At 37.9% G+C, this 17,194-nt stretch overlaps 1 protein-coding gene across 1 annotated transcript in view; it reads left to right on the top strand.

The window, feature by feature from the left end:
* LOC119522743 (teneurin-1-like) overlaps nucleotides 1–16,603 on the top strand; it is a 109,783-nt gene extending 93,180 nt beyond the window's left edge. Inside the window, exons 3-5 of the mRNA XM_037821366.1 lie at nucleotides 14,205–14,465; nucleotides 16,144–16,200; nucleotides 16,559–16,603. Of these exons, the coding sequence (XP_037677294.1) occupies nucleotides 14,205–14,465; nucleotides 16,144–16,200; nucleotides 16,559–16,581 (341 nt within the window). The 3' untranslated portion in view covers nucleotides 16,582–16,603. The remainder of the gene's footprint in view (nucleotides 1–14,204; nucleotides 14,466–16,143; nucleotides 16,201–16,558) is intronic.
* Nucleotides 16,604–17,194: the final 591 nt, after the last annotated feature.

Here is a 17,194-nt window from a genome sequence, read left to right as displayed (position 1 = left end):
CTTTGTTTCATCCTTAATTTCCCGGAGATGTTGCTCATATTTTTTCATTCTTTTCTCCATCTGCTCCTTTGCATGTAGGCTTTCAGGTGTTTTGTTCTCCAGTTCCTGAGTGTTTTCTTCTGCCTCTTGAGAACTGCTGTTGTATGTTTCCATTATGTCTTTCATCTCTTGTGTTGTGCCTTTCATTTCCATAGATTCTACTATTTGTTTTTTTGAACTTTCGATTTCTGCCTTATGTATGCCCAGTGTTTTCTTTACAGCCTCTATCTCTTTTGCAATATCTTCTCTAAACTTTTTGAATTGATTTAGCATTAGTTGTTTAAATTCCTGTATCTCAGTTGAAGTGTATGTTTGTTTCTTTGACTGGGCCATAACTTTGTTCCTCTTAGTGTAGGTTGTAATCCTCTGTTGTCTAGGCATGGTTTCCTTGGTTATCCAAATCAGGTTTTCCCAGACCAGAACAGGCTCAGGTCCCAGAGGGAAGAAATATTCAGTATCTGGTTTCCCTGAAGGTGTGTCTTAGAAAATTGCTCCACCCTGTGATGCCTCAGGTCACTGTGTTTTTCTGCTCAGCAGGTGATGCCTGTTAGCCTATAATTCTTGACTGGTGTGAGGAGGTATGGCCATGTTCCCCCATGCTCTGGGGTCTGGTTCTGAATGGAAAGGGCCCCACCCCTTTCCTCATAGAAAAGATAGACCCCCTAGGGGGATGTCATTAGCATTTCAATGGTCTCTCTCTCTGCTTGTGCTGTCTCCACTCTTCTCCCAGTCGCAGCCCTGGAAACTGAAAACGACTGGGACTTTCTCCACTGAGCCAAAAAAGAAACAGATAGTCCCCTTCAGACCTAGTCCAAGGTGACCCTCCGGCTCTCCAAGGTCAGTAGTCACCCAAAGCCTCTGTCTGTTTTTTGGGGATTCGCACCTGTAGTGAGCAGTTCACACTCGCTACTTAAAACCCCAGTTGGAGCTCAGCTGAGCTATATTCACTTGCTGGGAGAGAGCTTCTCTCTGGCACCACGAGGCTTTGCAGCTCGGGCTATGGGGGAGGGGGGGTCTCGCGACCTGGATCCGCAGGTTTTACTTACAGATTTTATGCTGTGATCTTGGGCATTCCTCCCAATTCAGGTTGGTGTATGATGAGTGGACGGTCTCGTTTGTCCCCCCGCAGTTATTCTGGATTATTTACTAGTTGTTCTGGTTTTTTTTAGTTGTTCCAGGGGGACTACTTAGCTTCCACTCTTCTCTATGCCACCATCTTCCTCTTGTGTCCTAATATGTTATGTTTTGAAACCATCACCACAATCAAGAACACAGTCATTTAGATTTCCTCGAAAGCTTCATTGTGGCTTTTTGTAATCCAGTCCTCCCCTCCACCTTTTTCCCCAGACAACCACTGATCTGCTTCCCGTTACTATAGATTAATTTGAATTTTCTATAATTTCATCTTAATGTTATCATGCAATATGCAGAAGTTTTAACTGGTTTATTTCACTCAGCATAATTATTTTGAGATTCATTCATGTTGTTACGTATCAATTGTTCACTCCTTTTTATGACTGAGTAGTATTCCAGTGTATGGCTATAACACAGTTAGTTTATTCATTCAACTATTGAAGAGCACTTGGGTTGTTTGTACTTTTTATCTATTATACATAAAGCTTCTATGAACAGCATTGTCCAAGTTTTTGTGTGGACAGAAGCTTTCATTTCTCTCTGATAAATGTCCAGGAGTTCAGTTCCTCTCCTGGTTAATATAGCTTTTACTTTTTAGGAAGCTATCAAACTGCTTTTGGGAAGCTGTCAAACTGCTTTCTAAAGGGTTGTATCATTTTATTTTCTTACCAGCAGTATAGGAGAGTCCTAGTTCCACATCCTTGTAAACACTTGATGTGGTCAGATTTTTTAGCAACTCTAGTTATGTAGTGGTATCTCGTCATGGTTTTAGTTTACATTTTACTGATAACTACTGATGTTTATTTGCTTATTTGCCATACCTATATCTTCTTTTTTGAAGTATATCTTCAAATATTTTCCCCACTTTAAAAACTGGGCTTCAACCCTTTATTAATCTGCTCAGATTTTATCTCTTGTAAGGCTGAAAATTAGGTTTTCTTTAGTAGAAAAATTAAATATTTGTTGTTTGTAAGTCCCCAAATACATCATCCATTTGGCTATGTCTACAAATGTTTACTCTTGAAATGTAGTTTCTCATGGTAACATTCTATCCATTTAAACATTAGATACTCTAAGTGTGTACTCTTATTTCTCTTGTGGCTAGTAATTTGGTAAGAATAGATGTATAATAAATCCAGTTGAACTTTTTCTTCTCTAGAGATTATGTAGTATTTTAGTAACAAGGTTATATGTGCAAGGGTAAAAAACAACCACTTAAGGTGCAATTTAAGTGCTTTGTAGAAAATGCATCCTAAGGGAATTCTGAACACCACCAGGATTTCTGTGTATTTAAGGAAAAATTCTACAATGGTAACATCAATTTCAAGAGAGGAAAGTGAAGTATGTCAACAAACCACTTACTGTAAAGCAGTGAAACTTTTTCTTTTCTTTTCTTTCTTTTTTTTGTTGTTGCTTTACCATTTTTTAAACAAGTGCAACTAGAGCTTACTTGGATTGTTACCTTTTCTAATTATATATTTTGAAAAGAAAGTTTACTTTTTGAGAGAATTAGTGATTTAGTCTTTGTATTCAAAGCAGGATATAGTTCCAATAGAAAATAAATTTTCATCCTATGCAATTTTTGATCATACGATATGACATCTCCTTAGGGGGAAAAAATCCAAGTTCAAATTTCCTTTTAAGTAGGAAAAAAAAACTCTTTTCAAAAGGATTTTCGGAGGCGGGGCAAGATGGCAGACTGGTGAGCTGTATGTTTTAGTTACTCCTCCAGGAAAGTAGGTAGAAAGCCAGGAACTGCGTGGACTGGAAACCACAGAGCAATCTGACTTTGGGCATACTTCATACAACACTCATGAAAACGTGGAACTGCTGAGATCAGCGAAATCTGTAAGTTTTTGCAGCCAGGGGACCCTCGCCCCTCCCTGCCAGGCTCAGTCCCGGGGGAGGAGGGGCTGTCAGCTCCGGGAAGGAGAAGGGAGAACTGCAGTGGCAGCCCTTATCGGAAACTCATTCTACTGATACAAACTCCAACCATAGATAGACTGAGACCAGACACCAGAGAATCTGAGAGCAGCCAGCCCAGCAGAGAGGAGACAGGCATAGAAAAAAAACAACACGAAAAACTCCAAAATAAAAGCAGAGGATTTTTGGAGTTCTGGTGAACATAGAAAGGGGAAGGGCCCTGAGGCGCATATGCAAATCCCGAAGAAAAGCTGATCTCTCTGCCCTGTGGACCTTTCCTTAATGGCCCTGGTTGCTTTGTCTCTTAGCATTTCAATAACCCATTAGATCTCTGAGGAGGGCCCGTTTTTTGTTTTTTTTTTTTTTTTTTTTTAATCCTTTTTTCTTTTTCTAAAACAATTACTCTAAGAAGCCCAATACAGAAAGCTTCAAAGACTTACTATTTGGGCACGTCAAGTCAAGAGCAGAACTAGGAGAGCTCTGAGACAAAACGCAATAATCCAGTGGCTGAGAAAATTCACTAAACACCACAACTTCCCAAGAAAAGGGGGGTGTCCGCTCACAGCCATCATCCTGGTGGACAGGAAACACTCCTGCCCATCGCCAGCCCCATAGCCCAGAGCTGCCCCAGACAACCCAGTGTGACGGAAGTGCTTCAAATAACAGGCACACACCACAAACTGGGCGTGGACATTAGCCTTCCCTGCAACCTCAGCTGATTGTCCCAGAGTTGGGAAGGTAGAGCAGTGTGAATTAACAAAGCCCCATTCAGCCATCATTTCAGCAGACTGGGAGCCTACCTACACAGCCCAGCAGCCCAGAACTGCCCTGGGGGGACGGCACTCACCTGTGACATAGCACAGTCATCCCTCAACAGAGGACCCGGGGTGCACGGCCTGGAAGAGGGGCCCACTTGCAAGTCTCAGGAGCCATACGCCAATACCAAGGACTTGTGGGTCAGTGGCAGAGACAAACTGTGGCAGGACTGAACTGAAGGATTAGACTATTGCAGCAGCTTTAAAACTCTAGGATCACCAGGGAGATTTGATTGTTAGGGCCACCCCCCCTCCCTGACTGCCCAGAAACACGCCCCATATACAGGGCAGGCAACACCAACTACACACACAAGCTTGGTACACCAATTGGACCCCACAAGACTCACTCCCCCACTCACCAAAAAGGCTAAGCAGGGGAGAACTGGCTTGTGGAGAACAGGTGGCTCGTGGACGCCACCTGCTGGTTAGTTAGAGAAAGTGTACTCCACGAAGCTGTAGATCTGAGAAATTAGAGATAAGGACTTCAATTGGTCTACAAATCCTAAAAGAACCCTATCAAATTCAGCAAATGCCACGAGGCCAAAAACAACAGAAAATTATAAAGCATATGAAAAAACCAGACGATATGGATAACCCAAGCCCAAGCACCCAAATCAAAAGACCAGAAGAGACACAGCACTTAGAGCAGCTACTCAAAGAACTAAAGATGAACAATGAGACCATAGTACGGGAGATAAAGGAAATCAAGAAGACCCTAGAAGAGCATAAAGAAGACATTGCAAGACTAAATAAAAAAATGGATGATCTTATGGAAATTAAAGAAACTGTTGACCAAATTAAAAAGATTCTGGACACTCATAGTACAAGACTAGAGGAAGTTGAACAACGAATCCGTGACCTCGAAGATGACAGAATGGAAAATGAAAGCATAAAAGAAAGAATGGGGAAAAAAATTGAAAAAATCGAAATGGACCTCAAGGATATGATAGATATTATGAAACGTCCAAATATAAGACTCATTGGTGTCCCAGAAGGGGAAGAAAAGGGTAAAGGTCTAGGAAGACTATTCAAAGAAATTGTTGGGGAAAACTTCCCAAATCTTCTAAACAACATAAATACACAAATCATAAATGCTCAGCGAACTCCAAATAGAATAAATCCAAATAAACCCACTCCAAGACATATACTGATCACACTATCAAACACAGAAGAGAAGGAGCAAGTTCTGAAAGCAGCAAGAGAAAAGCAATTCACCACATACAAAGGAAACAGTATAAGACTAAGTAGTGACTACTCAGCAGCCACCATGGAGGCGAGAAGGCAGTGGCACGATATATTTAAAATTCTGAGTGAGAAAAATTTCCAGCCAAGAATACTTTATCCAGCAAAGCTCTCCTTCAAATTTGAGGGAGAGCTTAAATTTTTCACAGACAAACAAATGCTGAGAGAATTTGCTAACAAGAGACCTGCCCTACTGGAGATACTCAAGGGAGCCCTACAGACAGAGAAACAAAGAAAGGACAGAGAGACTTGGAGAAAGGTTCAGTACTAAAGAGATTCGGTATGGGTACAATAAAGGATATTAATAGACAGAGGGGAAAAATATGACAAACATAAACCAAAGGATAAGATGGCTGATTCAAGAAATGCCTTCACGGTTATAACGTTGAATGTAAATGGATTAAACTCCCCAATTAAAAGATATAGATTCGCAGAATGGATCAAAAAAAATGAACCATCAATATGTTGCATACAAGAGACTCATCTTAGACACAGGGACACAAAGAAACTGAAAGTGAAAGGATGGAAAAAAATATTTCATGCAAGCTACAGCCAAAAGAAAGCAGGTGTAGCAATATTAATCTCAGATAAAATAGACTTCAAATGCAGGGATGTTTTGAGAGACAAAGAAGGCCACTACATACTAATAAAAGGGGCAATTCTGCAAGAAGAAATAACAATCGTAAATATCTATGCACCCAACCAAGGTGCCACAAAATACATGAGAGAAACACTGGCAAAACTAAAGGAAGCAATTGATGTTTCCACAATCATTGTGGGAGACTTCAACACATCACTCTCGCCTATAGATAGATCAACCAGACAGAAGACCAATAAGGAAATTGAAAACCTAAACAATCTGATAAATGAATTAGATTTAACAGACATATACAGGACATTACATCCCAAATCACCAGGATACACATACTTTTCTAGTGCTCATGGAACTTTCTCCAGAATAGATCATATGCTGGGACATAAAACAAGCCTCAATAAATTTAAAAAGATTGAAATTATTCAAAGCACATTCTCTGACCACAGTGGAATACAATTAGAAGTCAATAACCATCAGAGACTTAGAAAATTCACAAATACCTGGAGGTTAAACAACACACTCCTAAACAATCAGTGGGTTAAAGAAGAAATAGCAAGAGAAATTGCTAAATATATAGAGACGAATGAAAATGAGAACACAACATACCAAAACCTATGGGATGCAGCAAAAGCAGTGCTAAGGGGGAAATTTATAGCACTAAACGCATATATTAAAAAGGAAGAAAGAGCCAAAATCAAAGAACTAATGGATCAACTGAAGAAGCTAGAAAATGAACAGCAAACCAATCCTAAACCAAGTACAAGAAAAGAAATAACAAGGATTAAAGCAGAAATAAATGACATAGAGAACAAAAAAACAATAGAGAGGATAAATATCACCAAAAGTTGGTTCTTTGAGAAGATCAACAAGATTGACAAGCCCCTAGCTAGACTGACAAAATCAAAAAGAGAGAAGACCCATATAAACAAAATAATGAATGAAAAAGGTGACATAACTGCAGATCCTGAAGAAATTAAAAAAATTATAAGAGGATACTATGAACAACTGTATGGCAACAAACTGGATAATGTAGAGGAAATGGACAATTTCCTGGAAACATATGAACAACCTAGACTGACCAGAGAAGAAATAGAAGACCTCAACCAACCCATCACAAGCAAAGAGATCCAATCAGTCATCAAAAATCTTCCCACAAATAAATGTCCAGGACCAGATGGCTTCACAGGGGAATTCTACCAAACTTTCCAGAAAGAACTGACACCAATCTTACTCAAACTCTTTCAAAACATTGAAGAAAATGGAACACTACCTAACTCATTTTATGAAGCTAACATCAATCTAATACCAAAACCAGGCAAAGATGCTACAAAAAAGGAAAACTACCGGCCAATCTCCCTAATGAATATAGATGCAAAAATCCTCAACAAAATACTTGCAAATCGAATCCAAAGACACATTAAAAAAATCATACACCATGACCAAGTGGGGTTCATTCCGGGCATGCAAGGATGGTTCAACATAAGAAAATCAATCAATATATTACAACACATTAACAAGTCAAAAGGGAAAAATCAAATGATCATCTCAATAGATGCTGAAAAACATTTGACAAAATCCAACATCCCTTTTTGATAAAAACACTTCAAAAGGTAGGAATTGAAGGAAACTTCCTCAACATCATAAAGAGCATATATGAAAAACCCACAGCCAGCATAGTACTCAATGGTGAGAGACTGAAAGCCTTCCCTCTAAGATCAGGAACAAGACAAGGATGCCCGCTATCACCACTGTTATTCAACATTGTGCTGGAAGTGCTAGCCAGGGCAATCCGGCAAGACAAAGAAATAAAAGGCATCCAAATTGGAAAAGAAGAAGTAAAACTGTCATTGTTTGCAGATGATATGATCTTATATCTGGAAAACCCTGAGAAATCGACGATACAGCTACTAGAGCTAATAAACAAATTTAGCAAAGTAGCGGGATACAAGATTAATGCACATAAGTCAGTAATGTTTCTATATGCTAGAAATGAACAAACTGAAGAGACACTCAAGAAAAAGATACCATTTTCAATAGCAACTAAAAAAATCAAGTACCTAGGAATAAATTTAACCAAAGATGTAAAAGACCTATACAAAGAAAACTACATAACTCTACTAAAAGAAATAGAAGGGGACCTTTAAAGATGGAAAAATATTCCATGTTCATGGATAGGAAGACTAAATGTCATTAAGATGTCAATTCTACCCAAACTCATCTACAGATTCAATGCAATCCCAATCAAAATTCCAACAACCTACTTTGCAGACTTGGAAAAGCTAGTTATCAAATTTATTTGGAAAGGGAAGATGCCTCGAATTGCTAAAGACACTCTAAAAAGAAAAACGAAGTGGGAGGACTTACACTCCCTGACTTTGAAGCTTATTATAAAGCCACAGTTGCCAAAACAGCATGGTACTGGCACAAAGATAGACATATAGATCAATGGAATCGAATTGAGAATTCAGAGATAGACCCTCAGATCTATGGCCGAGTGATCTTTGATAAGGCCCCCAAAGTCACTGAACTGAGTCATAATGGTCTTTTCAACAAATGGGGCTGGGAGAGTTGGATATCCATATCCAAAACAATGAAAGAGGACCCCTACCTCACCCCCTACACAAAAATTAACTCAAAATGGACCAAAGATCTCAATATAAAAGAAAGTACCATAAAACTCCTGGAAGATAATGTAGGAAAACATCTTCAAGACCTTGTATTAGGCGGCCACTTCCTAGACTTTACACCCAAAGCACAAGCAACAAAAGAGAAAATAGATAAATGGGAACTCCTCAAGCTTAGAAGTTTCTGCACCTCAAAGGAATTTCTCAAAAAGGTAAAGAGGCAGCCAACTCAATGGGAAAAAATTTTTGGAAACCATGTATCTGACAAAAGACTGATATTTTACATATATAAAGAAATCCTAAAACTCAATGACAATAGTACAGTCGGCCCAATTATAAAATGGGCCAAAGATATGAAAAGACAGTTCTCTGAAGAGGAAATACAAATGGCCAAGAAACACATGAAAAAATGTTCAGCTTCACTAGCTATTAGAGAGATGCAAATTAAGACCACAATGAGATACCATCTAACACCGGTTAGAATGGCTGCCATTAAACAAACAGGAAACTACAAATGCTGGAGGGGATGTGGAGAAATTGGAACTCTTATTCACTGTTGGTGGGACTGTATAATGGTTCAGCCACTCTGGAAGTCAGTCTGGCAGTTCCTTAGAAAACTAGATATAGAGTTACCATTCGATCCAGCGATTGCACTTCTCGGTATATACCCGGAAGATCGGAAAGCAGTGACACGAACAGATATCTGCACGCCAATGTTCATAGCAGCATTATTCACAATTGCCAAGAGATGGAAACAACCCAAATGTCCTTCAACAGATGAGTGGATAAATAAAATGTGGTATATACACACGATGGAATACTACGCGGCAGTAAGAAGGAACGATCTCGTGAAACATATGACAACATGGATGAACCTTGAAGACATAATGCTAAGCGAAATAAGCCAGGCACAAAAAGAGAAATATTATATGCTACCACTAATGTGAACTTTGAAAAATGTAAAACAAATGGCTTATAATGTAGAATGTAGGGGAACTAGCAATAGAGAGCAATTAAGGAAGGGGGGAACAATAATCCAAGAAGAACAGATAAGCTATTTAACGTTCTGGGGATGCCCAGGAATGACTATGGTCTGTTAATTTCTGATGGATATAGTAGGAGCAAGTTCACAGAAATGTTGCTATATTAGGTAACTTTCTTGGGGTAAAGTAGGAACATGTTGGAAGTTAAGCAGTTATCTTAGGTTAGTTGTCTTTTTCTTACTCCCTTGTTATGGTCTCTTTGAAATGTTCTTTTATTGTATGTTTGTTTTCTTTTTAACTTTTTTTTCATACAGTTGATTTAAAAAAGAAGGGAAAGTTAAAAAAAAAAAAAAAAAACAAGGAAAAAAAAAAAAGATGCAGTGCCCCCTTGAGGAGCCTGTGGAGAATGCAGCGGTATTCGCCTACCCCACCTCCATGGTTGCTAACATGACCACAGACATAGGGGACTGGTGGTTTGATGGGTTGAGCCCTCTACCACAGGTTTTACCCTTGGGAAGACGGTTGCTGCAAAGGAGAGGCTAGGCCTCCCTATGGTTGTGCCTAAGAGCCTCCTCCCGAATGCCTCTTTGTTGCTCAGATGTGGCCCTGTCTCTCTAGCTAAGCCAACTTGAAAGGTGAAATCACTGCCCACCCCCCTACGTGGGATCAGACACCCAGGGGAGTGAATCTCCCTGGCAACGTGGAATATGACTCCCGGGGAGGAATGTAGACCCGGCATCGTGGGACGGAGAACATCTTCTTGACCAAAAGGGGGATGTGAAAGGAAATGAAATAAGCTTCAGTGGCAGAGAGATTCCAAAAGGAGCCGAGAGGTCACTCTGGTGGGCACTCTTACGCACACTTTAGACAACCCTTTTTAGGTTCTAAAGAATTGGGGTAGCTGGTGGTGGATACCTGAAACTATCAAACTACAACCCAGAACCCATGAATCTCGAAGACAGTTGTATAAAAATGTAGCTTATGAGGGGTGACAAGGGGATTGGGAAAGCCATAAGGACCACACTCCACTTTGTCTAGTTTATGGATGGATGAGTAGAAAAGTAGGGGAAGGAAACAAACAGACAAAGGTACCCAGTGTTCTTTTTTACTTCAATTGCTCCTTTTCACTCTAATTATTATTCTTGTTATTCTTGTGTGTGTGCTAATGAAGGTGTCAGGGATTGATTTGGGTGATGAATGTACAACTATGTAATGGTACTGTGAACAATCGAAAGTACGATTTGTTTTGTATGACTGCGTGGTATATGAATATATCTCAATAAAATGAAGATTAAAAAAAAAAAAAAAGACATAATGCTGAGCAAAATAAGCCAGGCACAAAACGAGAGATATTGTATGTTACCACTAATGTGAATTCTGTGAAAAATGTACAATGTTTTATACTGTAGAATGTAGGGGACCTAGAGATACCAATTAGTGGAGGGGGAATGATAATCTAATAAGAACAGATAAACTATGGAGGGTAATCTCAATGTTATGGGAATGCTCAGGAATGATTATGGTTTGTAAACTTTCTTGGATATAGTAAGATCATGTTGGAAGCAATAGAGTTATTTTAGGTTTGTTTTTTCTCTTATTCCTTTGTTTTCTTAGGGATTGTTAATTTTCTTGGGGTATGGTAGGAACATGTTGGAAGCAATGTAGTTATTTTAGATTATTTGTTTTTCTTACTCCTCTGTTTGGACATGGTTTATTAATTTTCTTGGGGTATGGTAGGAACATATTGGAAGCAAAGTAGTTATTTTAGGTTATTTGTTTTCCTTAATCCATTGCTTTGTTTGAAATGTTGTGGGGTTTTTTTGGTTGTTGTTTGCCTGTTTGTTTTTAATTTTTTGATAAACAAAGTTAAAAAATTGAAAAAAAATCAGTAGAAAAATGGGAGTAAAAACTAAATGACAAATAGGGTGGGATAGGGGGATGGTTTGGGTATTCTCTTTTCACTTTTATTTTTTATTCTCATTCTGATTCTTTCTGATGTAAGGAAAATGTTCAGAAATAGATTGTGGTGATGAACGCATAACTATATGATCATACTGTGAACAGTTGATTGTATACCATGGATGACTGTATGGTTTGTGAATATATTTCAATAAAACTGAATTAAAAAAAAAAAAAAAAAAAAAGCAGTCAACAAGGCTCCAAGCTTGGTCTCTGTGAAGATGCACATAAGTTGGTGGAAGAGTGCACACTTGGTCCAGATCCATCTCTAGCCTGGCCAAGGCCTGTTTGACTTGGCTTTGTCGTCACTGTATACAGTAAAATGGAAGAGTCACATTATATGGACACTTAACTGCAGGACTGTCTACATTGGGGAAAACATCATAATAGAGAAATAAAGTAACGTGGACGATTCTGCCAAAAAAAAAAAAAAAGGATTCTACTTATATCTGTCAGTACTCTTTTTTTTCTTTTACCTTACCTAGTATTTTATTAATCCAAAATGGCAAATAAGCTGTGTATTTCTTTTTTTATTTGCTCCTTTTCCAATGAATGTCTTTACCATGAGTCATATGTTTATTAAAATCGTTGGGCAGTCACATTTCATATGCCATTGTATGAGTGAAAATAAATGCAAGTCTGTGCTTTTGAAAGTAAATTTCCTAATTAGTGCCCTGAATCCATGGAAAATAAATGGGGACACTTCACAGCAATTCAGCACAGATGCTTTCTTTCTTGTATCTCTAAAGAGAATTAGAGTGGGTGATACGAAATCTGTGGTAAAGCCAAAATAAGTTTGTACCTTCTTTCCTCACGTCTTCCCCTTTCCTGGCTCCTACTAACTTCATAGAACTCTCTAGGGCAGTAGTTTTCTAAGCATAGTTTCTGGACCAGCAGCATAGTTTTCACAGGGGAACTTGTTAGAAGTGCAAATTCTTTGGCCCCACTACAGACCTGTTGAATCGGAAACTGAAAATGGGAGCAGAGAAGGGGGAATGCAGCAATCTGTGTTTTAACAAGCCCCTCAAGGTGATTCTCAAGCATGCTAAAGTTTAAGAACCAATGGTCTAGGGGAATGAAGGACATCGTGAATGCACATATAAAATTCCTTTCTTATAGCTTCAAGCTGACAAGTTTATTACCAGGTTGCTTTAGCAACAACTGCAACAGTAGGTTTGAGTATAAAATATTGTGAAATTAAGAGGCATGAATATTAACTAGTCCCAATATCCTAGATTGCTAAGATTGATATTAGGCAAAATGGATTTTTAATTTTATCATTATGGCAAAGAGAATTATGGTTTCATAAGGTTTTATGTTTTGAGAAGAGGAAACCATGATTATTTTGTAAACATCACTTATTTGGAAATTAGACAAATTTTTTGTAGAAGGATAGAATTACTCTTATAAACATCATCACAGAAATCATAAAGTAACATACTCATAGTGACTTATAACACTGAAAGGGTTAATTTATCATTGAAATTTCCTAATACAAGCTTTATATGCCTAAAATACTTGTTCCACAAAGCACAGTGCTGGGCACCTAATGGCTATTACATAAGTCTTAAGGATTGATTTACTAAACCCTTGTTCAGCAATTGTATATCACGAAATAGAGCCATTTTGAAAATATGTTCATATTCTACACTCTTTTCTCTTGTGTATGGTATGTCTAAGATCCAACACTTTATATACTCAAAGATTAAATTCATTTTGGGGGTTGGATTTTATTGATATGTACCAAGGATTATATGCACTCAGTTAAGCTTCTTCTTGGCCAAATGACATACCCTGTCTCTGATGTCACTCTGAGAAAATCCTATATAGTGTACTACATCCCCGGATTACCTTATCTAAGTATTATGTGAACATTTCAGATGATATGCCTTGGCATATGGTCATTTTTCATTAACTCATTAGGGATGGTTAAAATCATCTTTTCCCCTTTTTGACACATTGCTGTAATTGAATGCAAAATTGACTGTAAGGCTGAATGCCTGATATTTATGCAGTTAAGTTGATGGGTCCTCATTTGTTTCTGCAGAAACCAAGCCGACATGGGTGTTTTAGAAAAAGGGGTTCTTTTTGTTGCTATCTGATATGGACTATGGACAATTGATGTCTATCCTCTGGACTTTGTTTTCCTCAACTGTAAAAGGAGGGAATTTGTTAAAAGTTCTCTAAGATTCTAAATATTTTATGAGTCTAAGATTTTGGGGACAAGGGGGAAAAATCTGAACTATGAAACATTACTATGGTGCAATATATGAGTGAATATTTTTAAAAATATGTTTGTTGAAAGAATCATTGAAACAGATTATTTAGCCTACATAAGTAGACCTTAAGTTCTCCTGGAGTCAATGGAAAATAATATTAGGTATTCACAATTTTAGTGTTTTAGGAAAAATATTTTAGAAAAGTGTATTTGAACATCATGTTTTCTTTTCTGAGTGTTCATATGGCATTATTTATTCTTAACCTCAGTGTGTTAAGAATAATTATAATATTTTGAGCATAGGTGTGCTTTAAAGAGCACATATATTCCTCCTAGAAGAGAAATACCTTTTAAGGGACTACTCTACCTTTTGCTCTCTTCTGCATTCACTTATTACGTTTTCTGCAAACTAAAATTGTATCTATAAAGCTCTTTGGGGGATGCTTTTTCCAGAATTTTGTAAGAATCAATAAGAGCACAATTTTAAACTACATAAATACAAATAAGCACAGAATACAATGTACCATAAATAAAAAAGACCAGAATTCTAACTTGACAAAAACACATAATTACTAGCAATGTGGGATAGGGACATAAGGATAAAAGGTCAAATTTTTATTGGGTATTTCTTCATACTTCTAAACCTTTTCTCTGAACTTTGTTTCCTCTTAGAAATGGAATTCTGTGAAACCCCTCACACTCTGTGCTCTGGCTACCAGGCAGACATGCACAGTGTTTCTCGGCATAGTTACCAGCTAGAGATGGGTTCTGATGTGGACACAGAGACAGAAGGTGCTGCCTCACCGGACCATGCTCTGAGAATGTGGATAAGGGGAATGAAATCAGAGCATAGCTCCTGTTTGTCCAGCCGGGCCAACTCTGCATTGTCCTTGACTGACACTGACCATGAAAGGAAGTCTGATGGAGAGAATGGTAATAAAGCTACTTAAACTGTTTATTTAAAACACAGAGAAAATGCAGTTTTCTAGCCTTTTTGTTTGTTTTCATTCTCTGTGTCTGCACATCTTTCATTTAATAGGTAGAATGGAAATGCTAGTCTGCAGGGTCCAAGTACAAGGCATGTGCTTAAATATATGGCAAATAGACACATTTAAAAGACAAAGTTCTTTTCATTTCTAGTGAAATTAAATAATCTCATGTAGTCAGCAATATTGTGCATGTTTCTTATTTATTGCTCACCTTTAAATTTCATCTTTGTTTTCTGGTGCAATTCTAGTGGGATTTATTAAATAAAGTACTCATTTTGTATATTTTGGCTTTATATCAATATATGATAAATGAGATGAACAATTGTATAGCAAGAATGCTCTGCATGTGCATTCTATTTTTATTCAGATTAACCTGCCAAGTGTGCAGACACATTCAAATTATCCAGGTTAGATTGAAATAATTTTTAAAAATACATGAATTAATAATATCAGACAATTGCAAGACAATAGGTACTAGCAGCAGTATCATTAAATTATAATTACGTATTATTTTCTTACAACTTTTAGAAAAGAAAAAGTTTTGCCTTTTTGAATTGTTCTGGGGGGGTTAATTTATTTTATTTCTGCTACTCTGTCCCCACCCAAGATCAACAGTACTTCATGAAAAGCACATTAATACTTATTAAAGACATTAATCTAGTCTCTTCACGGTTCTGTTTGTCTACATTTCATAGGACCCCATCACCATGACTACAAGGACTAGTCTATTAACAGTGACTAACTAATATTTTCTCAGGTGGCAGAGGGGTAGCAAATAGCCCTGTACCTGCCTCTTTTTTGTGTTCTGTCATCCTCTGCCTCCTTCAGCTCATAGGGGACACAAGGATATAATCAGGAATGAGAGGTTGACCCCTACTTAGAATACCAATTCCTAACGGATAGGCTATAATACTTTGCTATATCACCAAGTATCCTTGTAGTTTCTTGATTTCTCTTGATTTCTTGATGTATGTATTTCTCGTATTTATGTATGTTTGTATGTATGTATGTATGTATGTATGTTTTGCTGACTTATGGCCAAGAATGTAGGAGGTAAAGTATGGAAATAAGAAGGTAACATATTTAGTATGTGTATGCATATTCATTTCAGTGAAAGAGAATTGAGATGAAGGTTAGGAGACATTGGACTGGTCACTACAGTTTTCTGGACTTCATCTGTCAAATAGGAAAAATAACAACCAAAAGTAAGTGAAATGAGGGGGGCAGTTGATGTCCTGTACTGCCAAGACTTCTTCCTCATTTCACTCCTGACATAGAAGGTTACAGCAAGTTAGTTCACTGGGTTGAAACATTAAAATAAATGAAAGAAGTTTCTTCATGGGGTTCTATTCTTCTACCCCTGCAAGACCCTGGGTACAGGCATTATATTAGGCTGATGAAAATATTCTGGAGTTAGATAGTGGTGATGGTTGCACAAGTCTGTGGAAATGCAAAAAACCACTGAATTGTATATTTCAAAGGGTCAGTTTTATGGTATGTGAATTTTATCTCGATAAAGCTGCTATTTAAAAAATACTATTGAATGAAGGGTAAGGGTTGAAGTTTGAGAAATCCCAGATGATTTAGACAAGGATTAATTAGTAAAATGTTTGCTGTTACAGGTTTTAAATTCTCACCTGTTTGTTGTGACATGGAGGCTCAAACTGGATCTCCTCAAGGTAAGTACTTCCAAATAAATTTGACCACAAATTCTTTTTACTTCACACCATCCCTAACACCCACCCTCTAAAGTGGAACCCTGCCCCTCTGACAAAACACAATCTTGGTTAAGGAACCTGTCAAAGATTAGTTCATTGACAACTTATCAGTTTGTTTTCCCCTGGAAAATGTATGTGTATGTTGGTGGGAAAGAGGAGATCAGAGCTGGGGAGAAAGACAATGCAGGATTTAAGGTGGGATGGAAAAACATTGTTATAGTGTGGAGACAAAGATTGAAATCTGGTTAGGTTAAGTTTATTCATGACTACCTTGATAGCTAGCTTTTTTTTTTTTTTTTTTTTTTTTGCATGACTTCAGTCATTAACTTCGTATGGTATTAGGCAATGCGGAACTTTATGATGTCTCCCAGCAGATGGCCTTGACCTGTTCCTCAAGATGTTCCCATCTTGGCTTCAGAATCACACTTTATCCATGTCATCAATTATAAATACCACCTTCAAAAGCAAGAAATGTTCATTCTTTCCTATAGCCTGTGTTTATACCGTGTCATTCCTCACTCAGTAAAGGGACATTGGTCTTCTTTACTTTTGCCTTCATTGTCTCATTGGGCTTTGCCTCTTTGCAAAGGGGTACTGAAATCAACATTCATAAATTATTTTGATGACTGAGACTGTGCTGAAACCTTCTGAAACACCCTTTGGTGGGAACTTGTTATCTGATCACAGGACAGTGACTCAAAATGGGTGTGGAGAGCTGTGAGAAAGGGAGCAGGGGGAAGATATATCAATTAATCAGAGGTCTTTTATAAAATATAAATAATGCCCCCCCATAAGAACTACTTACCAAGGTGAGCCACTATGGTATGTTATTGTGTCATATACCTTAGTCCTATCAGGGCCATTGAGGAATATTTGGGGCAGTTAAGTTTCATATGGTCTTCAGTCTAATCAGCCTTCTGCCTACAGCACCTACTAAGACAGGGTTAGAGGAATC

The sequence above is a fragment of the Choloepus didactylus genome, chromosome X (assembly GCF_015220235.1).
Source record: "Choloepus didactylus isolate mChoDid1 chromosome X, mChoDid1.pri, whole genome shotgun sequence".
In the NCBI taxonomy this organism is placed as follows: domain Eukaryota; kingdom Metazoa; phylum Chordata; class Mammalia; order Pilosa; family Megalonychidae; genus Choloepus; species Choloepus didactylus.
This window is presented reverse-complemented; position numbering and strand designations above follow the sequence as displayed.